Source organism: Talpa occidentalis, unplaced genomic scaffold (assembly GCF_014898055.3).
Source record: "Talpa occidentalis isolate TD23 unplaced genomic scaffold, MPIMG_talOcc4v2.1 talOcc4.5, whole genome shotgun sequence".
Classification (NCBI taxonomy): Eukaryota; Metazoa; Chordata; class Mammalia; order Eulipotyphla; family Talpidae; genus Talpa; species Talpa occidentalis.
This window is the reverse complement of record NW_023604861.1, coordinates 58,405,861-58,433,334: the sequence shown is the minus strand read 5'-3', so window position 1 is coordinate 58,433,334 and position 27,474 is coordinate 58,405,861. Positions and strand designations below refer to the sequence as shown.

At 44.2% G+C, this 27,474-nt stretch overlaps 1 protein-coding gene and 1 pseudogene across 1 annotated transcript in view; one reads left to right on the top strand and one right to left on the bottom strand.

The window, feature by feature from the left end:
* Positions 1–10,592: 10,592 nt before the first annotated feature.
* LOC119259767 (guanylate cyclase soluble subunit beta-2-like) overlaps positions 10,593–27,474 on the bottom strand; it is a 31,717-nt gene continuing 14,835 nt past the window's right edge. The window contains exons 10-13 of the mRNA XM_037528751.1: positions 22,793–22,947; positions 21,492–21,637; positions 19,448–19,546; positions 10,593–10,885 (exon numbers count right to left, since the gene is read on the bottom strand). Of these exons, the coding sequence (XP_037384648.1) occupies positions 10,740–10,885; positions 19,448–19,546; positions 21,492–21,637; positions 22,793–22,947 (546 nt within the window). The 3' untranslated portion in view covers positions 10,593–10,739. The remainder of the gene's footprint in view (positions 10,886–19,447; positions 19,547–21,491; positions 21,638–22,792; positions 22,948–27,474) is intronic.
* LOC119260069 (U2 spliceosomal RNA) lies at positions 23,692–23,901 on the top strand (annotated as a pseudogene).

The following is a 27,474-nucleotide window of genomic DNA, read 5'->3' as shown; positions in this document are numbered from 1 at the left end:
GCTCCTAGGACTGACTGGCACTGTAACATCACCTGCTCCCAGAAATACTGAGGTATGTGACGCTCCCAGCACAGGGCCAGGCATGTGCTCATTTCTCTCTACAAGTCATTTCTCTATCTACTTCAGGACCCCAAGAAGCTGAAACAATACAATCAGGTGCCTGAGTGCACATACAAATGGTGCTAGAAAACTACAGGGTTAGAGAGATTTATGTTAAAGTGTATTTTTATAAAACTTCAAAAACAAACAAAAAGCCTGGTCACCACAGATGGACTGAGATTGAAGATTGAGTTTGGACCAATCACTGCTGGACTAACTTGGCTAATTTGCATACTGTCACACCAATTGGAACTTGACTGACTTGAAGCCTAATTTGCATTGCGCTGTGCTCATGGGCCCTTTCTCTGGGCATATAAGCCCTCCCCACCCCCAGAGGCTGGAAAAGACAATTCAAGGTTGCCTGGGTGTGAGTCTGCTGGTAGCAGTCCTAAAGACCCAAATAAATGGTGAGAGGTGGGAGTAAAAACAGAACAGTGAAACAGATGGAAGGGCTACAAAAAAGCAGGAGACCATAGAGAAGGAAGAAAGAAGAGCCCATGACTTAGCAATCAAAATGAGTCAATAAAATATATTTGTAAAAGATTAGAGATGAGGTGAGGAACAGACTCAGTCTCATATTTACAACAAAGGGACAGTTAAGGGCAACAAGCACTCTCCTGAACCTAAGTTAGTTGTGAAAAGTAGAGAGGTGACATGATTAAAAAAAAAAAAAATCACATATTACAGGGAACATCCTCCCTGCAAGCAGCAGGAGAGAAGAGAGCCTTTTAGAAAACCCCATAAGTGGCCCTCTTTGTTGACTGAGGAGTGTGTGGCTACAACTCATGCACATAACTCTGCTTCAGAAGGGAAATTCCTACTAGGCTGGGATGGGATCCTGCAAGTTGTTTGGCCCCAGAAAAACTCACCTTCCCTAAAGGTGAGAAAAAGAAAGATAGAAAGAAGGAAGGAAGGAAGGAAGGAAGGAAGGAAGGAAGGAAGGAAGGAAGGAAGGAAGGAAGGAAGGAGGAAGGGAGGAAGGAAGGAAGGAAGGAAGGAAGGAAGGAAGGAAGGAAGGAAGGAAGGAAGGAAGGAAGGAAGGAAGGAAAGGAAGGAAGGGAAGGAGAAAGGAGGGAGGTAGGGAGGGAGGAAAAGGGAGAGAGAGCGTGAGAGAGCGAGGGAGAGAGAGAGAAAGAAAGAAAGAAAACAATGCAACTTATTTCTATTATTGTACCATATTTACCAGACCTCTCTTCTATGGCTGTATAAATACTGGAATTATTTATCTTTTCTAGTAATTCTCAAGTTAGTTAGTTCTGGAGTTAGGGTAGGGGGTGTGGGAGATAGGAAGAGAGAGAAAAAAATAAAATAAAAAATAAAATGAAAGATTTGAGTGAAAAATATCAGGAAAAGTAACTGGCAGGTAAGATGTTACCAAAGAGAGATGAAAATAATGAACTGGTGAAATTCAGGATAGAAATGGGAGAAACAAAACAAAGAAAGGTAAATGGGGGCCTCCCTGGTGGCGCAAGGGGTTATGTCTCAGCACTGTGAGGCTATCAGCAGCCACTGCAGCACAAGTTTGATCCCCAGCCAGGGAACTACCCACATGGCACAGCAGACCTCTCCTGACTCGCCCGCTGCTCCCCTCAGCAGTGTATTTCAGTACATCTGCCTGTTCTGCTCCCCACTCTGTCTGGTGAATCCTCCCATCCCGGCTCCGCACCTCTGGCCTGTACCCCAGCTCTTGTATGCATAAATAAAAAAAAGAAATCTTAAAAAAAAAAAAAAGGTAGATGAAGAGAAAATAGAGACTAATAAAAGCACAGTAAGGAACTCAAAAGATCAAAAATGAGAAAAACGAAACAAAATGAAATGGGTATAGGAAAAGTTTATTAAAAGGACACAAAAAGCATTATATTGCTACAAAAACCTGGTAATGTAAAATTTTTAAAACTTAGAAGTATCCTAAATGGCAAAAATCAACACAAACAAAGCTTAAGATCCTGGGGGGAAATGGAAAAAATCAACAAGAACAAAGTTTATGATACTGGGGGAAAATATTTGTCCCTCATAGCCCAACTAACTAATTTTCTAGAAACTGAGAAGTAAAATAACAAGCCAGTAGGAAAATATGAGCAAGGAAATGGGCTTTTTAAATGAGGGAATATACCAAATTGCAAATGCATTTATCCTTTGACTAATTCCAGCTCTGGAAACTTATATACATGCAATTGTACAAAACAATGGGTGAAATTCATTACATCATTTCATTGAAGATTGAAGCCAATAGATTGGAAACAACCTGAATGTTTTTAAGGGAAACTTCAGTAAGGCATATGCATCTGCATACATATGTGTTCAGGTTCTCAATTGCTAGGGAACAAAGGACCTCAAAACATAGCCATAGAAGAACATGTTGCCCCCTCCTGCTGGTCTGTGGGTTGGCGGGGCTCCGCTGGGCAGTTCTCACCTAGGAATTCTCGTGTAATTGCCGGAATTCTCGTGTAATTGCCGTCAGGTGTTTGCTGGGCTGACACACCTGAACACTCACCTGGGACAAAGTTGTGGCTGGTGCATGGCGGGCACAGCTGAAGTAACTTGAGGATTAGCTGCGTGTCTGCTCGTGGCCTCTCTATGCTTGGGTTAGTCACGTCTCTCCAAGCCTCTCCCCAAGGGGAATCTCCCAAGTGGCAGGAGGTGGGAGCAGCCAGCCACCTCACTCCTGACCTGCAGAGAGCGCCTCACTTGCACTATATTCTGTGGCTCAAACAAGTGGCAAAGGTCAGCGCATGCTCAAGGTGAGGGAACTAGAATGCAAAGAGGAGCAAGGAATTTGAGGTCATTTTTAATGTGTATATACTGAAAACATGCAGTTGTGAAAACCAATGAGGGCACTGTCTGTACTGAGAAGCAGCATCAGATTTCATTGTTAGGTGAAGAAAGTGCAGAACAGTACAAAAATGTCATCTTTTGTGTAAGACAGGAGTGGGGCATACAAACACCTATGTGTGTTTGCTTCATTGGTCACAAAGAACCTATAAATAAGAAATCAATAAAAAAGTAATTATCAAGAATGAGAACAATAGGCAACTAGGCATAGAGAGAAAGATACCTTAATATATGCCTTTAAATAGTATTTTGACTTTTGAAATGAATTGAAAAAGACAATATAGGGCTCTTAAAGAAATCCACAGATGCTCAACCTTGCTTTTTTCCTCAGGGTGATGGAGCTATTTGGAGAAGTTAATGATGGGTACTATTTTTACAATCCCATTGGTTTCCAAGGACTCTTACATTTTATCATCACAGTAATTAAAACCTACCCAGAATGTGGTCACATTTAGTTATAGTCAATGGCTCCCTTTTAATATTATCTATAAATTAATTGCCATGTTTGTGCTGGCCCAAGGATTTGGAGAGGGGGGTTATTTTTCTTCATGATAAAACCCACACTATCATTTAAAATGTTGAAATCATCAAAGTAAATTTGCTAGCCATGTACTGGCTCATGGAGCCAGTTGTTAAATATTCAGAAGCCCAGTGGGTCATTTGTTAAACCATTGGTGAATTAAAATCAACCCTGGTAGCTGATTCCAGTACATAAACAAACAAGCTAATTTCAGGTTGCAGTGAGTGTTATGAAAGAAAACCACATGGAAGGTGGCAAAGAAGGAACTGGGCCCCCCACACACACACACCCCACCTCACTTATACCAGGTGATCAGGCAACATGTCCTGAAAAATTATGTTGACTTCATTAATGAGACTTAGGGTTTCCACTTTTTTAATTTCTGTAAGAAACCGTATGGGTGTGGACTGTACAAGAGTCTTTCTCTTAAACAGTTAACATTTATTGCACAGTTACATGTGCAAAGCACTGTATGCTTTGCAAGGGTGAATTATCTCACTAATCATCATCATGTCTTGAGGAGCACTATCTTCATTTTCATTCTACAGAGAGAATTTGAGAGTCCAAAGGAGGAAAGTGATTTGCACAAATCAGTGAGCAGCAGAGCCAGCTCCCAAGTCTGGTGATTTGGTTTCAGTGCCCACTCATTTAAGCATCATGCTGGCAACCCATTACATTGTTATTTGGAAAATGCAGAAAAGCATGAAGAAGAAAAATAAAGGCACCCATAATTCTAGCTCCTAAAGATGACCACCATTAACATTTTCATCTAAATCAGTGACTTTCAACCATTTCCCCACCCCAAAGCATCTGAGGACTGTGACTCATGGCCATGAGTAACTGTGGCTCAGTATGAAAAAATTTTCTCAAGGGCATGAAGGGTGTAATCTGAAAAAACCCTACATGTGTTTTTTATATAGTCTGCCCCTGTCTCACTTGCTTTTGCTGATTAATGCCCTGGTTTTCCAAAGTTCACATTAGCCATGATCAGGTATAAAGAAGTTTGATATGTTGTTATTGGAATGATTAACGGAAAGTTTTCCTGCACTGTTGCACCCCTACTGATTTTTCAGACAGCAGTTTACTTGACTTAAGATACTTAGGTGAGATGGTGATATACATACATATATAAGATATGTATGTATGCACACGTTTTTTGAAAAACTGAGTCAAAATCAAATTTGATTTGGTCACTCAATCACTTTAAAAACTCACAATCACATATCATTATAATAAATGTTAAAAATGCAAAGAAAAAAGCAAAATCCATTCCTCTTTTATCAGACACGTTTTAAAAAAAAATTCATCTTAAGAGAAGTTGATCAAAAAGCATTTCCATAGTTTTCTAAATGCTTTTATATATTTGGGAAGTTAATATGGCAAATGATTGTGTGTGTAGGTTTCTGATGTTTAACAATCACAGGCAAATTAGTAGAAAGCTCAGAATTTCTTTAGTCATAATCTGCAATTTTGGCATCTTGTTCTTTTTTAACAGCACTTGTTGAATCCAGTCAAGTATATATAGATTCTCTGTAAACCAATTAAAATAAATTTTATGGGTAATTATTTATAATGAAGATAAACAAATTTCTTTGCAGAAAGTATTTTATGCTACTAACTAATCATGGATATCAACCAATTGAATGACTTTAGCAATGACGTGGTTTGAAGCTGTGTTAACATCCATTTTAGTTCTTGGTTTTTAAATTTTTTAATTCCTGATTTTTCATTGGTTTTCCCATTTTCATCACTCCAACTTCTCCTCTGTGGCCATTAGAACTCAGTCACTGTTGGAGAAGGCCTTGCTGTGATGGTGGGTTCTTTGGTTTGGCTGCTCCCAAGACCTCACATAAGCTGGCCCATGGGGTGATATTTCTGTTGGTTTTTTTTTTTTTTTTTAGCTTCTGAATGAGCCATCTTGAGTGACTATGACTTCTGCCTCTTTTGAGCAGAAGTTTTCAATTCTTGTTAATGACAATCTTCAGTGAAGAGAACAATTTAACGACAATGCAAGCTTGTTGCTTTACTATTTTCTTTTTTTTTTCAAGATTTATTTATTCATGAATACAAGAACTGGGGTACAGGCCAGATGTGCAGAAGGGTGAGAGGATTCACCAGAGACAGAGCAGGGAATAGAACAGGCAGACTGAAATATACTGCTGAGGGGAGCAGCAGGCGAGACAGGAGAGGTCTGCTTCGCCATGTAGGATTCTTGCCGGCTGACTGGGATCGAATCCACGCTGCAGAGGCTGCGGACAGCTTCACAGCGCTGCACTCAGCTGCCTGTGCCACCGGTGATGGGGGGGGGGGGCGCTTTAATATTTTCAAATAAATATGTTCGCTAGAGATGAAAAAAAATAAAGCCAACTTTTGTGTAAGCAGAAATTTGATTTTTCCCCAACATTAAACAAAGCTAAAGGTCTCAAAGACTTTGAATCTCCTTAAATGTGTTTCTGCCCTTGGATAAGGTAAAACAAGTCCTGACCGAGGTCTGTGCCGTGACTGCTATTTATCAGTCACCAGCAAGTTGATATTTTGTCTCTCTTGAAAACTGGTTTTCTTGGATTCATGTGTTCTCTTAACCAAGGGGCCTCCTGGGCTTTCAAAATGGCACTGGTGGGTCTGAAAAACCAGTAAAATTCCTGTGTAAACCTGTCTTCTATTTTTTGTCATATACTTCAAAACCTTTCTGAGAGATAAAATATTTTCTTTTTTTCCCAGTTCTAATCAGCTTCAGCTTTAGTGTAGTCCGGGGCAGCTGCAAGCTGGGGACATTCTGGGGGTGCTGAAGACCAAAACCACATACAAGCAAGGCTCTCACTGACTTGTTCCCTCTGTGACAAGAGAGAGTGGTGGCCAGGATTTGGGGCACTTTGTTTAAGTAATATAAGCCAGGCTATGCCTAGGGATCCAATGAGTGATGACTCTTACTACATGTTTCAAATGTACTATGGTTCGTTTCAAATTAACCATTTATTTAAAGCTAGATATTTTAGGGGAGAAATAAAGCTCTCACTTTTTCTTTTTTTTAATATAGGTTTCTCCTGTTTAGTTCACTCCAACTATATGTGTTTGACATACAGAATTTTATGGAAAGTTCATGAGCGAGTATGTATCTTCCCTTCTAATTTCTGTCATAACATAGAGAAGGTGCAGCCCAGGAGCTGAGAGCTAAGACCAGTGACAGTCGGGGCAGAAACCTGGTCCTTCCACTGACTTCCCCATCCATGAACTGTGGCCAACAGCACCTTCCTGACCCTTACAGGACTGGCGCGCATGGCCAACACTTGGTACTTAAGTAACCTGGCTTGTGGCAGCCATGGTGATGCTGTCACCCAAGTTTGCCACCCTCGTGCCTGTGGATCTAGTTCACACTGAATGTGGACTGGGAGCTGCTGCTTCAGGTAGACACTGGGCTACACCCAGCCCTTCTTCTCCTTAAGCCAAATGGAGCCCACTGTGCAGGGGACGCAAAACAAGTGAAAATGCTCTGATGCTTTGCATTTGGAAACTGGAAAACAGATGCGTGGAGCAGCTTCGCCTCTGTTTGAATGCACATTGTGATCGTTTTCTAGTGCCGCCTTGACAAGGATGAGTTAAGCACTTCGTTGACATATCATTATCACATTTTTGACGTTAAGCAGCCAGAGGATCTATGAACTCTCATCATGTAGTTAATTATTCCTGGATTTTTCTGTGCTCTTGAAACATATTCTATTTATTTAACCATCCCCCCGGGAGCACTGGCCGCCTTTGTCCTCAAGACACGGCCAGTGGTGTAAAACCTCCGCATCTGTCAGAGTTCTCCATGTGGAGCATAATTGCCTGATTTCCATTTGAAAGTACAGCCCTGACATCACAACTACATAGAACCACCAGTGATAACAATGATGTCCTGACACCTACAAGGGGGTAGGGGTGAGGGGGGCACAATGCCGGAATAAATACGTGCACCCGCCTTCAGATGGACCAGGTCTGAGTTTACAGCTGCAGATGACGTGTTCCTCGGCAACAAAAAAATAGGAAAAAAGAAAAGAATAAAGAAAAAGAAACCAACAGATTAGCATCAGCGTGAGTCTGGTGGAGCCAGATGGCTCTCTGTGGAAATCGAGCGTTCCCACTTTCTCCCAGTAACCCCGACTAGCAGACAGCAAGCCTGCTCAGAGGGGAGAGAAATGATCTCATTCCTCACCAGGCGCATGGTTTGCCTTCTTTCTCTCTCACACCACTTGGGCTGAAGGAAAGTTGGAAAAGAAGAAAGGGTGGAAAAGGAGGGGGTGGGGGTTGTTGCAAAGAATGAGCCAGTCGTGGTCTAGGGGAGGGTGAGACACCAGCCCCGTCCAGGCCCGCGAGTTCGAAAACAAGGCTCAGATGTCCATGAAGGAGAAAGCCACGCGGAGGGAGAGAGGAGGCATGTTACTATCCCTTCCGCCCGTGTCTGTGAACTCTGCTTCCATGATCGAATGCGGCCCAGAGGCCTGGTGTGTAAGAGGTTGGGAGACGGGGCAGGGTCTGGCTGCAGAAACTGTGTTCCCTGGTGGGGCGAGGATGGTGGACAGTGTTGTCAAGCTCTTACCAATAAAAATGCTTCTCTCCTTGGGCTGGAGGCCAGTGGGGTTGTGATAGTCCTTGGCCTGCTGGACCAGGTCAGAAGCTAGAGCCATCTGCTGGGGTGAGTCTGCAGTGCCCCTGGGCTGGTGCCCTGGGGTGGAGGGAGCCGGAGGGGCTGGAGCCACACAGGGTTACCATGAAATGAACCTCAAGGTTGTAGGTGGGGGAGGACTCCTCTCCTTGCGAAACTCCTAAGCCTGGGAGGGAACTCAGCAGGCAGTCTAGTTCTGAGTCACTCTTCCCTGCTGAGCAAAGCAGCCACTGCTCATAAACAAAAGCCTGTTATCTGCTGATGGACATCAGCAGACCAGCCATGTTGGTATCAGAGCACTGCATTCTCAGAGGTGTGCAGGGAGGCAGGCCTCCCGCAAGTTAATCTGCCCTCTTGGTGGGTGTTCACACACTCCAGTGTGGCACTGGGGTTCCCGAGGGCTCCAAGCCAGATAATCACACAGAAGAGGGAACACTCCCTTGGGAGGGCCAGAGGCTCACAAAACATGCCATCAGCCTGGCGAGTTTTCTCTGGGTGTCTAAAGTTTGTCTCTACCTGGGTTTACTCCAAAAAATAAATAGTAGACTCCAAGGGAGTACCAAATGCAGGACAGTCAGTCTTTTGCAGCTGGAGTGATTATCCCAATCAGAATGAGCATTGAATAAAATCCTGCCCATCTCCAGCCAGGGCGAGGGCACCTGCTTCACAAAGTCTGGGGGGTCTTAGGCATAGCTGAGAATATACTTGTAGCTGAACATTTAACTGGTGTTTTCTATTGCAGCCAGGAAGGCAAAGGAAGCTGCCAGCTGGGAGCCGAGACTACAGGCTCATTTTTTCCTTTCAAAAACACCAAACAACTGCCTTATTTCTCAAACTACCACCTAACAGCATCCATTGTTCTGGGTTGGGCTATCACAACTGGGCTACAGGAGTCTGAAGGAATCACATAGGCAAAGGATCAGGAAATTGTGGTCTGGATCATCTTTCCTTGCTCCACTTTGGCAGGAAGACCACTTATCAGGACATTTTTAGAAATGAAAAATGCTAGGATTTAAAGAGGGCTTACTAAGTGTTAGGAATTCTTCGAGTGTTTTGTGTATATTTTACGTAATCTTCATGACACCCATGAGGCAGTTCCTCTGATTATCCCCAGTTTACAACAGAGACACTGGGGCACAGAGATGTTAAGCAACATTCCCACACTCACACAACTCATCAGTTGTGTGGTAGCTCTGGGATTCAAACTTGGTTCTACTGGTTCCAGGTTCTGTTCCTCCAGGATATCCTGCTTTTTAGACGTTGCGATAACTCTGAGCATCAAGTCCTGCCTCTGCTCTTCACCTGTGCCTGTGGTGAGGTGTGCTGCAGTGCCCAATAAATGTTACTAGCTGTTATTGTGAGTATTGCTGTCCCTCTTGTGCTCTTGTATTTCCCTGAATGCTCACGAAACACCCTGTGAGGTAGGTGGGGCCGCAGCCACTCACCCTGTTTTATTGCTGGTAAAATTGAGATGCTGAGACCTCAAGCAGTAGGGTCTGGACGAGAACCCCCAGATCTTGACTCTGCACTCTGCTTTCTAATTGGAGCTGGCTTCTGTTCTGCTGACCTTCAGGCCATACCTGCCTGTTCCTAGATCCATGCACAGTTGCCGTCTAGCAAGGAATGCAACTCTTGTCACCTTTCCTTCCCTTCCTGCTGCTTTGATTGACTAGGGACAGAGTCGGGGTCTGCCTGCATCCACCTGGGAATTGCTAAAAGACAGTTAATGGTCTCTTGTGACAAGTGAGGTCCTAGCAAGGATGCATCACATTTTGTGTTCCTTTCTGATTTTCAGTAAAAAAAATTTTCTCACCATTACCAAATGCAGATGCACAGCCATGAGCACGCCTCTGCTTCCCCACCACCCCCAGCCCATGCCTGCAAGAACATTTCCCAGGACAGCGATGAGAAGCAGTGGGGGAGCTTTCTGTGTTGTGAAGGCAGAGGCCGAGGGCCCTGAGTCTGGCTGCACTCCGCTTGCTTCCCTATTGTCCTTCACTCTGCCCTTGGGGTGATTTTCACATTTCCCCCTCCATTTTACTTTCAGAAATCTCTGGGGAATGCAGCTTTTGTTCTATTGCTTCATGTAATTCCCTGGGCCGGGATGAAAATTATTTCCTTTCACAACCCTGGCTGAGTGCCTTTCATATCAAGTCTGTGTTATGGGGTGATTTATAAACTGCGGGGTCTGGGTCTCTTTCCTCCTCCCTCTCTCCCCACATCATTTAAAATGAGACATTGCACATGACGAGTTTTGAGGTCAGGGTGTCCTCTGAAGTCAGCCACTGGGGCATTTGCTCAGAGGCAAAGATTCGGCGGGGCCCCAGTGACGAGCACACGAGAGCCACTCACTCCTGTTAGAAGAAATCAGAAAGCGGCCCACAGCCGGACTTATCATCTCTGAGAGCAAATAAGGCCCAGAGTCTCAAAGTGTAGGGATTGGCTTTGAACTGAGAATGTAAAAGCACATTTTCCAAACTTGTCATGATTGTGTTTCATTTCTAGACTTTTATTCTCAAAGGGACAATGATTGGAAGGGATGCAGTTGAGGAAGTTTGGAGCTGAGAAATGAAAAAACATTGCTTTTCTTTGCCGTTGAAAGCAGAGCAGGAGAAAAATGAAGCTGTGGGATTCATTCTTCCTTTGTCACAACAAAGCACAGAAACCAGAAGGCAGAGAGTCACTAGGAAAGGGATGCGTCTTTGTCTGATCTGAAGATGATTGTCCATCTGCTGCCTCCATGGAGTCCTGTCCTACCACTGCACTTCCTTCGGGGGTTGGCTCCTCAGGAGCTAAAACAAGAGTCGGGTGAGCAAGTCAGTCAAGCTCGAACTGGTCTCTGAGGTGAGGGGGGGGGTTGAGCTGGGCCCTGGGGAACACAGTGTGGACACTGGGCTTCCTATGCTGGCTTCTATGCAGGACAGCAACTTCCCAGAGAAGACCGAAAGGCCCATGCCGACCTCTGCCTTATTGCTGTATCATTTCTCTTGTCCTATCTTGTGTCATCTTGCTAATCACCTACCAAATCTTTTTTTTTTTTTAGATTTATTTATTTATTTATACAAGCACTGGGTACAGTCAGAAGCACAGGAGGGTGAGAGAATTCACTAGAGACAGAGCGGGGAACAGAACAGGCAGACTAATGAAATACACTGCTGAGGGGAGCAGTGGGCGCGGCAGGAGAGGTCTGTTGGCACCATGTGGGACCCTTGCCAGTGGCCGGGGATCAAACCGGCACTGCAGAGGCTGCAGGCAGCTGAGACAGCCCAGTGCTTAACTACTGCGCCACCAGGGGAGGCCCAACACCTACCAAATCTTTACTGGTGCATAACTCACACAAGAGCCCAGAGTCCTCAGACCTGTGGGCCCCATGAAAACCCAGGAGTTGGAGGATCCACCTCACACAGGCGGAGGTCCCACCCAGCACTGCCGCTGCTCATGGCTAAGCTCACTGGGCCTCATGTGGTCTCATGTGGAAAGTGGGGAGATAATGATTACACCAACTTCCCAGGGTGGTTATAATAATTAAATTAGATAGTTACACAAAGTAATGAACACAGCGCCCCCACAGAGAACAAATTCAGAGGCACCGGTTCTCATATTTAAGCGTGGGAGAAGCCCAGAGAGAAGGCCCTCACACTGTGAGCCATCTTGAGGAGAGAGGGAGCAGGACCAAGAGGATAGCAATGAGAAGCCTGCACGGAAGTCACTATCTCCATCCCCTGCTCTCCCTGTAGTCTCATCCGGAAATGTCAGCAACTAAGATATTTAGAGTTATATATCATCCCCACTTCTTCTTTACATTAATCATTGTTTCAGAGACATGCAAGGTCAGAGAGGCTCATGCGGTTTGAGGCTTGTGTCCATCTAGCATTCGAGAAATCAGGAAACATGACAGGGGTTTCTACCCTCAGTCTTCCGTTATTTAATTAATGAAAGACTTCTTTCACCATGAGGGCTGTTAGCACTGCAGACTTCTTCCTGAACCTGGATCAATGATTAACTTTGCTTTAATGTACTAAAAGCAATGAGCAGTTTTCAGCACAGATGATTAGATCGAGACCAGCTCATTTGCTGATGTGCTGGCCCCTAATGAACCTAAGTGTTGACATGGATGTGGAAACACTTGGCTACTAGACCTGTCCCCAGTTTCCCATGTGATTAGATATTACCAGGATGAGGTAAGGATTTGGGAGAACTCCCTGGAGCAAAGAAGGGGGATGTTCCTAGGACATCTAGAATCATGGCATTAGGGCCACTCTGTGTGATGACCTATATGGAATCTAGCTCATGTGCACAGTGGACTTAACCTGATGAGGCATTGGGGTGCCTAAACCCTTAGATGTAGCATTTCTATAAAGTGGGCAAACTGGAATTGGCTCCCTGTGAAGTCATTAATTACAGGTTCATTTAAGTACCATAGCAGCTACCCCCATGAGTGTGTACACGTGTGCATGCACACACAAATACACACTCACACAAGACTGACTCATGCTCAGCAATATGGTCCTGCTCGTTGGAAACTCTTAATTATCAGAAATGAGGTGGTTTTTTTTTCTAATTCTCTACTAGTTTTGTTATTTTAAATACCATTTATCCCTTTCATTTTAAACTACAGAGTTCCTTACAGTAGTGTTTTTTCTTTAGGATGTAAGCACTATTATTTTTAAAGAAATTGAATTTTTCAAAAAAAGGAAACAGGCAGAATAAATGATAAGGACAGTGTGTTTGAAAAGTCTGAAATTAGTTTTGTTTAAGTATCATAGCAAATAAAGGGTAAAGGAGTTGATTACATTTTTTTCTATTGATAAGATAGGACTATCTTCCCCTGGGTCTATAACTGCCCATCACACTAGAAAGGGTAACTGAACCACCCCTTTCTAATGTCCCTCTGTGCCTCAGTTTCTCCAGATATAGATTTACTAAGCCATACATCCGTTTCCCACTCAACTTACAGAAATGTGTGCAATCCTCTAAGATAAAATCTCCACAAAATGCAAAATGGTATTATGGTCACAGAACTTGTTTGTTTTGTGTCCTTATAATTGTACCAAAAGTGGAGATTACCTCACCTCCCCCCAAAAAAATCAAAACTGAGCAAGAAAAGGATTGGATTTGCTAAAATAAGAAGCAAGGGGAAGCTTCCCCTTTATTAGCACTCGGACCCACTCACAATGCGCCGCTGCCTCCAGACAGCACAGGGCCTCCGCAGGCCCAAGATTAAGAATCAGCCTTCTGGCCTCACCTCCCAGCAAGAATTTAGGATGAAAACATGAGGAAATAATGTTTCATAGACCTTATTTTCCCCTTCATTCAATACTTCTTCATATTTTTCTTCCTTCTAACTTCTCAAAAACTTTTCAACTTAGTTTGTCAGAGTTGATTCCTTCTCTTGCCTCCCAGGCCCATTTTTCTCTCCTCTAACCTGGCATTTTCATGTCCTCTCTCAGTTTTAACTGTGGTCCTTCTCCCTCTGTTTCTACTCCCATTTCCTTGGCACTTCCATGATACTCATTTGCCTCCCTCCTTTTTCAGTACTTGAATAAAAAAAATCCCTGATCATCAGGGAGAAAAAGATTTTTCTTTTCCACAAGGACTGGGCTGGTAGAAGAACTGAGCCAGCATATGGAAGCCAAGACGAGACAGGATTCCACCAATAAGAGTCCCTGACACCTGACAAATCAAACAAGCCTCAACTGGCACAGAATCTTCAGACTCTCTTGGAATTTCTACACACATAACTATTTGACATTTTACCTCAGTCCAATCCCACAGCACAGATGGTGGAAGAATTCCCTTGTTTACTTGAGATGAATTCTCATCTATCAATCTTTTGCTCCCACAAGACCACTGCTCACAGCCAAGGACTGCCCATGAGCACCATTATTTTGGTCCAGTCCATATTTATTACAGTGCACAGTTGGGAAATGTAGCCTTCTGCTTCATTAGATTTCATGATTAATTGAGATGTATAATGTACATAATCCATGGATTACTGAAATCTAGATGCCTGAAATAATATAAACAACAAGCCTAAATTGAAGTAGATTAGTCTTTCTTGGAAAATTCAGAGCAAACTTTAGGACAGGATGTCAGGGTCATCACAAATGTGCTGTAAATGTGCAAAAGCAGAAGATGATTGGGGTTTCCATTTGGTAAACATAAATGTGGCTTTTATGTAACAGCATAAGTCACAGGGAAACCATTCTTCCATATTAAGCACTTTCTGTCTTTTAAACATTTCCTTCCTCTGTTTGGAAATGTGTGTAAATGTTCAAAGGAAAGAAATCATGACCTGCCAAGTTACAAGACAAGTGCGTTCATGGCAGTCCCAGGCACACACCCTCATGACTGCAAGTCTGGGAAGACAGGCACCAACATTCTAAAAGCAGTCTCTCTGGGTGACAGAACTACAGGTGCTTTTGGTCCTTCCTTTAGGCTTACGTGCACTTCCTGGTTTTAAACAGTAATAATAAGAACAACAATAATTAAATATCCCCTCTATAAAGTAAGTCAAGAAGCAAATATTTAGCTAAGCAAACCAGTGCCGCCCAGTAAATAACTACAAGCAGCCCCAAAACTCATTTCAGCTAGCTTAGGAATGGGTGAAGCAAAGAGTGCAGAAGAATCTTCCCCTGTTTGGAAAACAACCATTACATGGACCATGTTGTCAAAGGTGAGCTGGGGTAGAGGGCTGCAGTGCAGGCTGGATGGAGCAACATCAGGTTTGGAGGGAATAGAGGTGGAATTTGGGTCCCTGGTTGGCTGTTACAGGGCTTTGGTCGTGGAGGTCATAACGTGGGGTGACAAGAAGGGATTATTGCATTAGTGAGCTACAGAGCGCCTGTCTGCCTTTCTGTACGAAGGTTCATCGATTTGCTAAGTGAATGAATTCCCAACAGCGGGGTCCCTAAATGATTATTTGGAAAACCTGACCCGTCTTCAGCACTTCACAGTTTCTTCACAGTTTTCAGAGGGTAGTTAGTATCTTTCATATTCCTCAAAGCCACCCTGTAAAACAGGTATCCTATTACCCCTGCTTTGGAACAGGGAAAAATGAAGTGAAAGGGGTTTGCCCAGTGACACTGATGCTTATTGCCTGCCTGCAGGCCTGGGAAACCTATTAATAATATCAACCAAATGCTCTTTCCACCATGACGGTGCTTCCCTAGATGTGCCACTCTTCAGGGGGCCAGTGAAGATGGGTGACAGGCCAGAGCTGAAGGCTGCCTCTGGACCTACTAAGTTAGCACTGGGGTGAGCCCTGGACATCTGCATTGTCAGTCACAGATGACTGCTGCCCTGTCACCTGCTGCCTTCCCACACCGACCAGGTCTCATTCTGCATCCTGACCAAGTGTGACAAGTGTCTCTAGATGCCTAACACAGAAAGTCACATGTTCCTCTGCTAGCAAGTTCCTCATTTGTAAAGATTCATTCACACCTTCTGAGACCTCCTTCTATAGAATAATGTTGGGTTAACAGCTCAACTTCTAGAAAGGCCCAGTTCCAACACAGCTATGCCACTCATCAACCCCAAGTTGAAAGAGTCAGGAAAGTTTGACAGTCACATTTATAAAGACCTCAGGGCCAAGAATGGGGGCCCCTGCACCTTAGCCTGGCTCCAAACCAGCTGGCCCCCAAGTCATTGGACAAGCCTGGGAAAAGGGCTTGTATTGTCAAGACTCTTGTGGAGGGCAAGGACCTTAAGTGACCACAAACCCACCCAAGAGTTACCCACTGAGGGCTGTGGATGGTGGGAAAGTTCTTCCTACTGGGAAGAGTGAGTCAAGTGTGGAGAAATTCAGCAACAAACCGCAGGCACAACGCTAAACCCTATACATGTTCAGTAGAGAGACCTCGGCCACTAACATTCTCCAGAGGAAAGACTAGGAGTTGGTGTAAGAAGTCCTTATCTTAACCTGCCATGATCCACCAAGTGGACACCCTCAGACCATGATTTATAAGGAGGGGTCACCTCCAGAAAGGAGCCTGGGCCACTTGCCTAAGTGCTGTGTGCAGGTCAGCCTGGAACCCATTACTATAATTGTCAGGAGAATCAGTTAGGAGACAAGTTGAAGCAAGTTGAAATTGAAAAACAGATTAACAGGATCTGACAAGATGCCAGAAGAGCCTGCCAGCAGAGAAAGCTGAAAGGCCAATTCTTTAGTCAATACTGAAAGGTGATTGCTTAAATATCTGAGTCAACATACACTGGTTTTGAGTCTCTCTATGGACACATCTAACACCCAGACACACGGTGGAGTGCAAGAAAAGTGTATTTTTGAAATGCAAACCAGATCCGGGGTGCCACAGGCCAGGATCCCAGAGAGTGCTTCCTCTCGCCCCCTGCCCTTGACTTACAGGAGTCTTGAAGAGATTCAGGGAGGCCCCCTTTAAATTGTTCTGGGGGAGGGTGAGCATCACATCTCAGAGAGGGGTCTCTGCCAAGGTCCTGGCATATTTTTCCTGAACCACTGGGCAAAGGAGAAGGAGGCAGGGGAGCACCTGCTCCCTCCATCAGGAGCCAAGTCAAAAGGGAGGCACATCCCAGAAGAGCAATCACAAGGTTGGCAACCAAGTGACCACCTAGTGAGGTAGATGGGACACATGCCCGATGAGGTGAGCCTTGAATATCCTCTCAATTTCTGGAGACTGGGAAACAGGCAGGTCTCTGAGGGAGACAACAGCCTGATCTAAAGAGTCCTGGTGGACTTTGGCTTCTGAAGGGAACATTCCCCAAGATGCCCACATAGGGGGCAGGTGGAATGGCTTTGAGGTGGATATGAGAGTGGGGGTCCTAGAGTGACTCTTTGGTACCCTCCACCTTCCTCAGAGGTAAGAATGACATAGCAATGTAGCTGAAGACCCCAAGCGATCTAGAACCATAGCTGACCTTGGGGGCAGATGACAGAAACTCATCAAGGCTAAATTTTATGTCTGTGATTGGCCATCAGAGTTAAGAAAGGTGTGTCAGTGATGAATTCAAACTTGAATTACCTGGGCAAGTTGTCAAAAACAATTTCTGATTCAGAAGGTCAAACTTGGGTTCCTAGACTGAGGTCCAAAGGCCCAATCGGTTGTGTCCTCATTTCTCTAGGCCTCTGGCTCACACCACACAGATCATCATTCACTCACAGTGTGTCACCTGCTAGTCACACCCAGTCGTCAGAAATCTGTTCAGATGAGGCCCAGAGGACCTGAGGGAAACATGCCGGTGCCGTTGTGAGGCCAGGATGTCCAGGGTGGTGGCCTACCTCTTGGGGAAACTATGAAATCATGTTGGCCTGCTGCTCAAAGAGGTCTCACGGGGCCAGGCTGGCTCGGGACACAAGCCTGAAGATCAAGTTCTACTTCTTCCACTTGGCTAGTTGTGAGACCTCATATAAAAGATAAAACCTTTCTGAAGTTCAAGTTTCTACCTCTTTATAGGAATAGCCAAGAGACTATTGCATCACATGAGATAATATGTATAAAAGCAGCTGCCCAACAAATGCTCTCCACCCTTCCAGGCCCCAACCCCAAACAGAGGTGGTCTCCATTCTTCTCCAGTTGGTGTTGGTTTTGGAACAACAAAGCCATAGTTGGAAGAGGTACTGTATCCAGGCCCAGTTGGTAAATTTTTGCCTCTCACCTGTAAACAAGACACACAGCCCTGCCTGGCCCTGTTGGTTTCTCCCTGGTAGGACCTCATATAACAGAATTTTGAAAGTGAATTTGTTCACCTTCTTGGAACATAAGGAGTTCTTCAACTTTCCCTTCCCTGCTATTTATGGAGCACCTTTGAGGACTTTGGATGGACTCTGAATGACCTTTTCCCCTTGAATGTTCCCTCAGAGCCTCACAGCTCCCCACTTCACCCCAGACCTCCTGCTCGTATTCGCTGTGTGGGCAGAGGTGAGCCAAGGCCAGGTTGTTCCAGGCTCACATCCAGCTTTGACCCACGGCTCCATTCCCTTCCACACCCTCTAGATACACTGGCCTTCTTTCTCTCCTTCACATCCGCCAAGCTGCAGTGCCCCCTCTCCCTGAGGTCCAGGGCACAGCGCTGCCTGGAAACCCCTTCTCTGTCAGGCTGGCTCCTTCCCCTCTTGTACAATGCAGCTAAAGTACTGCACCTGCAAGGAGACTTCCTTGGTCGTCATCCCCATGACTCTAGCATGGAGCGATCCCAGGACGGTGCCTGGCTTTGACCCTGACTTCCTAGACCATCAGCAGTTTCCCGAGGAATGTTGTTGAATCCGTGAAAGTGAGAGCTTGTAGTAGCAGGGGATGACTGTTCAGGGCTTGAACCCTGTCGGAAACGTGGGGGAGGGTATGGGTGGGAAGGAAAATGCCTCCCGGTGATGGCAGAAAGTCTGTTTAAAGCTGCTCTTGTCCCCCAAACAAGCTACTCTTGTTTCCCTCATCCTCAGATTCTGCAGGTGCTGGGTCAGTGCCCAACAGCAGTAGCTCAGTGACACTCAGCCAGGAGATACTAAGAATAATGAAGCCAAACTCTTTATGTATATGGATTAGTAAATTGTTCTAACGCTTCACATGGATTTACACTAGTTTTGAGACATTGTCTCAGGGTCCTGGGATAGCTTTTGAAAACTCCCTGGAACACGGCCTTCTGTGACACATACATGACTGCCTGGAACATTCAGCTCTATCTGGGTCACTGAACAGAGGGTTTGTCAAAGGGAGAGGGGCCCCCAAGGCCAGAGGGGGGTGGGGGGGTGGCTGCCGCTGCGACAGCAACTCATTCGCCCAGCCCTGGTTCTTCATGCTCCTTTGTGACCCTGCACCCCAAACCCAGCTGTGGCAGTGCTGAGAATGGCTCCTGAGGACTTCTGAGTCTCAAGCATGGGCATGAGGTGGGAGAAACCTTCCTTCCCAAATGCCCTCAGGGACAAGTGTGCAAGTGTGCGAGGGGGTTGTGAGTCTACATTGGGTGACTGACTGTACCAGTGTCCCGAGGGCACCACCCGGTGGGAAGGGGAGAAGCTGGGCACTGCTGAGCAAGGAGCCCCTGCCTTGGAGGGCATGGTGCCCCGAGTTCATTTTGTGGCCACATGAGGAATAATGAGTTTTTCTAGGTACTAGAAATTTCCTTGGGAGGAGGACATAAAGGGCCCTTATAGACTGAAGGGGACTCTTGGAGTGGGAAAGAAGGTGGATAGGTTAATAATAATAACAACAACAACAGTGTATTCAAAAGACAGCGAGGCAACCATTCATGAGCCCTAAGATGAGGGCCCACACTCACAAATGATGTCCCTTCTGGCTCTTTCTATCCCCCATGAGCCATGCCTTATGCCCAGTGATCCTGTTTACAGCCAGCAGTGCCATGCACCTGTCTGCTGCACTCACCTTCTGCTGTCTCTTTCTTTGGGGGACGCAGCTGCTGGTTGTCTGCGTACCTAAAGATGGCAACGACTTTGCTACCTTGGCTTCCCTGAGCACCGGCCTCTGCAAAAAATGAATGAATGAATGAATGAATGAATGAATAAATTAATTAATTAATAAAGCATGAGGGGCAGGAAAGGGGAGAGGCCAAGCGTGAGCCGACTGCATGAGGAGAGGAGGGGTCTGTCTTTTTGCCTATGAACACAGCTGCCCCTTGGGTGTCAAGTGTGAAGGACCAGAGGTTCCAACTGTTAAATGTCAGTGCTGGCGTGCTCTTGGACATGTAATACGTTTAATGTGTTCGCCATCTAGTGAAGAACAGCAAATGCACCTGCTTTTGAGAACAAAGGAGGAGAAAAGAGGATGAAGAGCCCCCCAGGGCCTGCGCTCCTGTCTTCCCACCTGGTGAGGGGGTGGCTCTCAGCTCCACCGCACGGGAGGGCAGGCACAGGAGGGCAGGCAAGGAGGGCAGGCACGGGAGGGCAGGCAAGCAGGGCAGGCTCGTCTCCCCCTGCGCGGCTGCGGTGGAGCCCTGGCTCATACTGCTCACTGCGCGGGGTGAGTCACTGGAAGTTCACGGCAGTCTCCCTCCCAGGCCTCCCCAGTCACTGAAGAGTGTGTCCCATGGGATGACCTGATGGGAGAGGTTAATTCGGGAAGAGCACAGGCATGCAGGTAGCGTTTCTCTCCCCCTCTTTTATTTGGTCTTGCTGTGTCGGAGAAAGTTCCTCTGCACCCAGAGGTCAGTGGGGTCTTGTTCTCAAGCCACTTAGACACTTAGGGAGGAGAGCCGCCAGCAGGGGGGCATCCCTGGGAGGTCCTGGCCTTCATCTTCCCGCTCGAACAGCCGACACTGTGCTCCGGTGGAGATGGGAGGGGAGGCTGGACAGAAAGTCACCCCTTCCCCCAAGGACAGTCGAGGCTCACGGCATGAGCCCCTGGAGTGATGGGGACAAAAGCCTGGGAAACCTAGTGAAGCCAGAAAGGACGGAAATCTCCTCTCTGAGTTCGGCATCTGGGGTCCTGCTGTTCCTCTGAAAGGACAGAGCTAACCAGGCTGGGGACCAGCAGAAGGGGGCCTGTCCTCTGCAGTAAGCGTGTCTCAGGGAGCCCCACCAAAGGGATGCTTTTCCTAATCTGCACAGATGTTCCGGGTCTGGGAGGGGCTATCCCCTCCCCCCTCTTCACTCCCTTTCTTCCCCTTCTTTCTCAGGGTCCAGGTTGAGACTTTAATGGAGCAACCCTTACTCATTCTATCCTCAGTGGTTTGTTTTTTGTTCTTGTTTTGTCCGGCACAGAAGTGAAAGTGGGGTAGAGTCTTCTGACCCATACCACGTTCCAGATCCTGTTTCCCAAGCTGGGAAGTTTGGGAAAGCCCCTCCAGCGGGCATGGGCAAGAGCAGTGTCTGGTTTGAGCTAGATACACCTTCTATCGGCTGCTAAGGCCTCCAGCTGTGCTTTCCCCTCACAATCGAGTGTCATAAGCACCCTTCCCCTTTACTTTTTCTATTTCTGAAAACAGAAAAGAAAAGGAAAAAAAAAAATGTTTGTTTATCTCTCCCCAGCAATCCTCTGCACTCTGGGGGGGGGGGGGGCGGGCATACTGGTAAGAGAATGGAGTGATGTCAGTGGGCATGGTCAGGGCCCAAAAACTCAAAGGATGGTCACTCCTGGTCTTCACTTCCAGTTTTTAATTTAGCTCTTTCTCTCTCAGTTTCTTTATCAGGAGAATGGGACCCAAAACAATCCCTTTTGTGGACAGGGTAGAGCCTTAAAAACGAATATGAGGGACCCTTTATTTGGGTCCATCAGCCCAGTTCAAGCAACAGCTTAGCATCAGGGGTGCAAGAGAAGGGAGTTCAGATCTCCTGAACAGGAGGCAGCAGATGGGTGTGGGGGGCGACACCCGCGCTGACCCAGCCAACCCAAGGACCACACTAAACAAACCTGGATTTGTTAGTGAAAAAAATGTTGGGCACGATTGACAGGACTCCTCCCTCGAGCTTACCCTGGTGACCCAGCGGCGGCCTGCCCATGATCTCGTCCTCTGAGGCTTTCAGGTTCTGGATCAGAAAGTACGTGGTCATTTTTCCTTTACCTTTCACTTCGATTTCACCCCTCTCGATGATCTCAAACCCTTGATTTTCCAGGGCACTGTACAGAATAAAAAAAAAAAACGGACATCCTTGGTTAAACAGGACCGTGGCCCTGCCATTGCCTCCAGCGTCACACTCCTCGGGCTCCTCCTCACCAGCAGGCAAGTCCTTGTCCTGCAGCAGGGCCCACGCGCAGCTCTCGCCTCGTCCTGACTCAGAGTCTTACTCCAATAAAGCTAAGCTGCTGTGGTGCTTTGTGGACTTTGGACATCTGTGCTGTGCTGCTTTTTTTTCACTCTCAGTACCCCAGCGTGGGCTAATTCCCACTCTGAAACTCCTTGTTGAAGACTGAGCTGGAATCTCCTTTTCAACAAAGAATTGTCTCACTGGCTCAGGTGCTTAGGGCTAGGCCCCCATCACACACACTGTAATTCCCTTGGTGTGAGAGCAAAGTAGTTAAAAAAGTGGTTTGAGCCCAACCTTACCCCCCCGTCATATTCAGGCTTTTTCCTTCCTCGTTGCTTTTGAACTAAGGCACGATATTAAGCTTTTTTGCCTGATTTTTCCCTCATTTGTAGAAAAGAAGAATAATACATCTTCATGGAGTTGTTGCAACAGTAAATGAACTAACATATGTAAAAGAACTTAAAATAGAATCATAGGGTCTTGGAAGGTGTTAAGAAACCATAAGTATAGTTTTGCGCAGATCTTTATCATTGTACTTTATCATTGTGCTGTCATGCTTTTAAAATATATTTCTTTCTTCTCCCACTAGACAAAAAGGGTCAGCAAACTTTCCTTTGTAAAAGATCAGACAGTATATATTTTAGGCTTTACAGGCAATGCTGTAACAACTACTCAGCTCTGCTGTTATAGCTTGAAAGCAGTCATAGATAATGTGTCAATAAAGGAGTATGGCTATGTTTAATAAAACTTTATTTACAAAACCAAGCAGCAAATTGGATTTGGCCTTTTGGCTATAATCTGCCAATCCCTGCATTTGACCACACACTTCTTAAGAGTAGAATCTATCTTATAGCTGAAGCTCAACAATATTTATCATTTGACATAATGTCTAATCTAAGTCATGTATTATAAGTGAAAAATCACAGGTTTCCTCCACTACCCCCATGCCATGGCTACTAGGCACTCTGGTTCTGGAAGAACGGAGGAACAGAGGAAGGCCAGAATAAATGAATGACTGAATGACTACCTGTAGGCCGTGGGGCTGAGGTGCACTTTGTTAGGAAGGCCATGACTTTCCATCCTAGATGCTGTGTTCACGGTGTCACCAAACAAGCAGTACCTTGGCATCTTGTCCCCCACGACACCTGCTAAGACTGGTCCTGTGTGGATCCCCACTCTGATCTGTGCAGAGAGAACCTCACTTAACAGGGACCATCAGACACTCTTGCTTTTAGATTGAGATATAATATGCATAAGAGAGACAGACCTTTCCATGAGTTTTGACAAGAGCATGTATACGTGGATATCTATCCCTATAGTTGCCATATGAATTAAAAGATAAACTAATTCATTACCTTGCAAAATTATCTCGTGCCCTCTTCCAGTTACATGTTATTCCTCCCTGCAGAGGCAACTGGCTTTTTATTTCTTCTAACAAAGATGAATTTGCTTGCTGTAGAACTTCATGTAAATGGAAGTATATAGTATATTCTATTTGGCATCATGCTTCATTTGTCCAAATTAATGTTTGTGAGATTTGTCCATATTGTTGTACGTGTCAGTCATTCATTCTTTTATTCCAGAATACTATTCTATTTCAAAATATATCACTATTTATCTAGGCTTCTTCATAAACATGTAGGTCGATTCCACTTTAGAGCTGTTAGGAACATTTTTACATTTATTTTTGTGAACATATATTTTCATTTTTTTCAAGTAAATACCCAGAATTGGAATTCATGGATTACAAGGTAGATGTATACTTAACATCAAAAAGATAAAAGTAAAAAATCCCTTGCCCAATAATTCTCCAAAGTCTTTGTACTATTTTAGAGTCTATCAGCAACGTGACACTTTGATTTGCTCCACGTGTTCACTGCATTTGGTAGGTGTGAAATGGTTGCTCATGGTTGTAACGTGACGGCTATTGCTTCTCGGCCTTTTGGCTAAGATCAAGTGTAGTAACGTGACGACTAATGATGTGAGGGTGTTCCATGCCTGTACTGTCCGCTCACAGATCTGTTGTGAAAAGTCTGTTTAAGTTTTTTTGTTCATTTTAAAAGCTGGTTTTTTTTAAACTTTCATTGTCAATATATGAGAGCATATATACACTTGGCTGTGTGATATATACATATCATAAATATTTTTCCTATTCTGTGGGTTGGTATAGTCTTTTCTTTGGAATGTGGGAATTTTTGATTTTGATGACTGCATTAGTTTGCTGAGGGTATCCTAACAAAATACCACAAAGTCAGTGACTTAAACAACAGAAATTTACTTTCTCACAGTTTTGAAGCCTGGAAGTACAAAATCAAGGGGTTGGGGGCTTTGGTTTTCCAAGGCTTCCTCTTTCCTTAGCTTGCATACCCCTCAATCTTGCACACTCCTCAACATACAAACTTAATGGGGGGCCTCCCCTGGTGGCGCAGCGGTTGAGTGCTGGGCTGCGAGGCTGTTCATTCCCTGGTCGCCGGCAAGGGTCCCACAAAAAAACAAAACAAAACAAGACAAAACAAACTTAATGGGGGAACACAATTTGATCCAAAACAATGACGTTTAGATCTTTTTTCTTTCTTTTATGGTTACTGCTTTTTGTGTCCTAAAATATTTGCCTATCTCAAAACCATGAAGCAAAGCTATTCTGCTACATTTCCTTTCAAGGAGTTTCATGGTTGCAGCATTTATGTTGAGGCACGTGATTCATATCAAATTAATTTTTATATAGGGAATGAAGTAGGATTGGGATACATTTTTCTTTTCGTATGGATAGTCAATTGGAACAAAACCATTTCTTTATAAGTGGATATGGTCAAAAATCAGTTGGCCTTAAATGTATCTTTTATTTCTGGACATTCTATACTGATTTAGTGATCTATTTTTTCTTTCCTTCTGCCATTTCTGTTGTTTTTACTACTGTGACCTTAGAATGACTTGAAATTAGATAATGAAAGTTCTCCAATTTTGTTATTTTCCAAGATTTAAATAATCTGTTTTTATTCCATTTTCCAATTTTTTGGTCCTTAGTATATGGAAATTCAACAAATTTTTGGGTATTGTCCTGTATACTGTGAGGTGGTAAGCCCACTTTTTAGATAGATAGTTTGTATAAGGATTTTTAGGTGTGTCATTATTTGGTCTATGAATAGTGATCACTTAACTGCTTCCTTTTCAATTTATGCTTTATATTTCTTTTTCTTGCATGTTTGACTAGGGTTTTGGGTGTACCTAAAGAGAAATGTTTGTTTTGTATCTATTTTGTATGGGTTTATGAAGCTCTCATAGATATAGGGATGGATATCCTTGATCAATATTAAAAAAATTTCAACAATCACCCCTTCAAATATTTCTTCTGACCCATTCTAACACTATTCTTTTAGGACTCTAGTTCTAGATACAGTAGTCTATTTGATATAGACTACACCCCTAGGATGCACTGTTTTCTTCTTTATATTTCATTTCTTTTCTATTCAATTTCTATTGCTCTGTCTTCAGAATCCCTAATCATTTCCTCTCCTGTGTCTAGTCTCTGTTAAGCTCATGAAATGACATTTTATTTCTGTTATCATTTTCATTTCCATTGGATGGATGGATGGATCCATGAATGGATGAATGGCTAGATAAATTCCTACCTCTTCAGAACTGTTGTTCCCCTTTTCTATTTGAAACTTTATCATAGTCAGATTTAAGACTCTGTCTGATAACCCACACCCAGGCCGTCCCTGGGCCTATTCCTCCTGTGACTATCCACCACACTGCCATTTTTCTTGTTTCTTCCTGCACCTCACATTTTAAATTACTCAAAAATATGTCCCATATTGTGTGCGAAAGTATGATAGAGACTGAAGTAGATGATATTTCCTCCTCAGAAAAATTTATACCACTCCTGGCAAATGGCTGGGGTGGAGACTGGGTGGATTTAATCTGTGTTTGATTTGGATCTGGGTCTCTCAGTGGCAGTGTTAGCATCTAAGCAGCACTAGTTCCAGATATCATGAAGGTGGAATGAGGACTTCCTTACCAGTAAGGCTGGTAAGGAAGAGAGCCTCCTGATTTCAGTCAAGTCACTAATTTTTTGACTAATGGGAGATATCTGCTTTATAGCCTAATAGTGATATTTGGGGGCATTTCCCATATCTTCAGCCCCACCTTGGCTCTCTGTACCTTAGGAGATTTTTCTCTACCATTCTTCTCTGCCTCAAGACTTCAATGGTTATCACGGTACACTTGGTGAAGACCAAACCTGCCTCAGAGGGAGCCTCCTAAAGGCAGTGCTTTGCATTTTTGAAAGGTTCTACATACTTCAGAGAATGGGGAGCTCTCTCAGCTTTCCTCCCTTACCTCTAGACTTTGAATAATCCACGAACTTCGTGAAGTACTGTGGAAGGAGTTGCTAAATGAGTACAGATCTGTGGTTAGGATTTCTCAAAGACAGGATCTATAGGATCCTGTCATTGCAGCCCCCATGTGGCCATTAAAAGTTCACTAATTTTTTTCTTTTTCCTTCTGACTTATTTCACTGAGCATAATCCCTTCAAGCTCCATCCATGTATCGGATGGTTTCACTTGTAGGAGGAATATAGGGGAACCAAATAAGGGATCAGAAGAAAATAAAACAATAAATTAAAAAAAAATAACTGGCAACTACAAATCAGAGACATCCTGCAGTGGAGGGAGAGGGAGAGGGATCAAAACAGAGAAGGGAAGAGCACAAGGGAGTATGGTGATGGTGCACGGGTGAATTGGTGGTGGGAATTCTATAGGGACTACACTAGAAAGGAGAAAGCAAACATTGTACAAAAATGAACAATGATGTAAAATATATACAGATAAATAAATTATATAAAAAAAATAAAAGTTCACTAAAATTTAGACTGTTCTATTCTTACCCTCACCTCGATGGATTATTTCTCTACTTGGGATGAATATAATTATGGGTATGCTCCTTGAAAAATCTTGTCACTTTTTAAAATTCATTTCATCTATATTTCTTTGCTCTCCGGTGGGTTTAAAAAAAAACCACTAGTGTGGGAACAGCATTCTCTTGCAACTTCTATATCCTAGAGAGATTTAGTTGTCTTTTCATGCTGGATCTTCTTCTCCCTGAAATAACACTATAAATTCCTCTAGGAAAAGGAGCCTGTAACATATTTCTCTTAATCCTTGAAAGCAGTTAGTGAGACTGTCTCATGCATAATAATATCACAGTGTATGTATACCAAGGAGTATATAAATGAAATAATCAAGAATCTCAAAGAGTACTAATTTTAAAACTGTAGACAGGGCAGCATAATTCTCTTAAGAATGAAAATGTTTTCAGTCATTTTCCCTACTTCCTTAAATAAATCTACACAGTATACTGTTTCTGGTAGATGTATGATGCTGCTAAATACATCGCTATTCTTAGACTTGAAAGTATCTTTTCCTGTTTTCTTCTTGGTAAGTCCACCATAAGAGTTCCCAGGAATTCATCGTTTAATTTCTTTCTTGTCGGTATAGAATTTTTTCCCTCTATGTTGCTATGTCTCTTCCGTATTCTCACATGTACACACATACTTTTTATTTACACACAATATAATTTTCAATTTTTTTTTGCAGTGGCTTATATTATAGTCATTGAACTAATACACTTTTCTCTTGCCTAACCCTACCTCTGTTCCTCCATTGCCTCCTACCGTGATTTTTTATTACCTAGTTAGGGTTTTATTCATA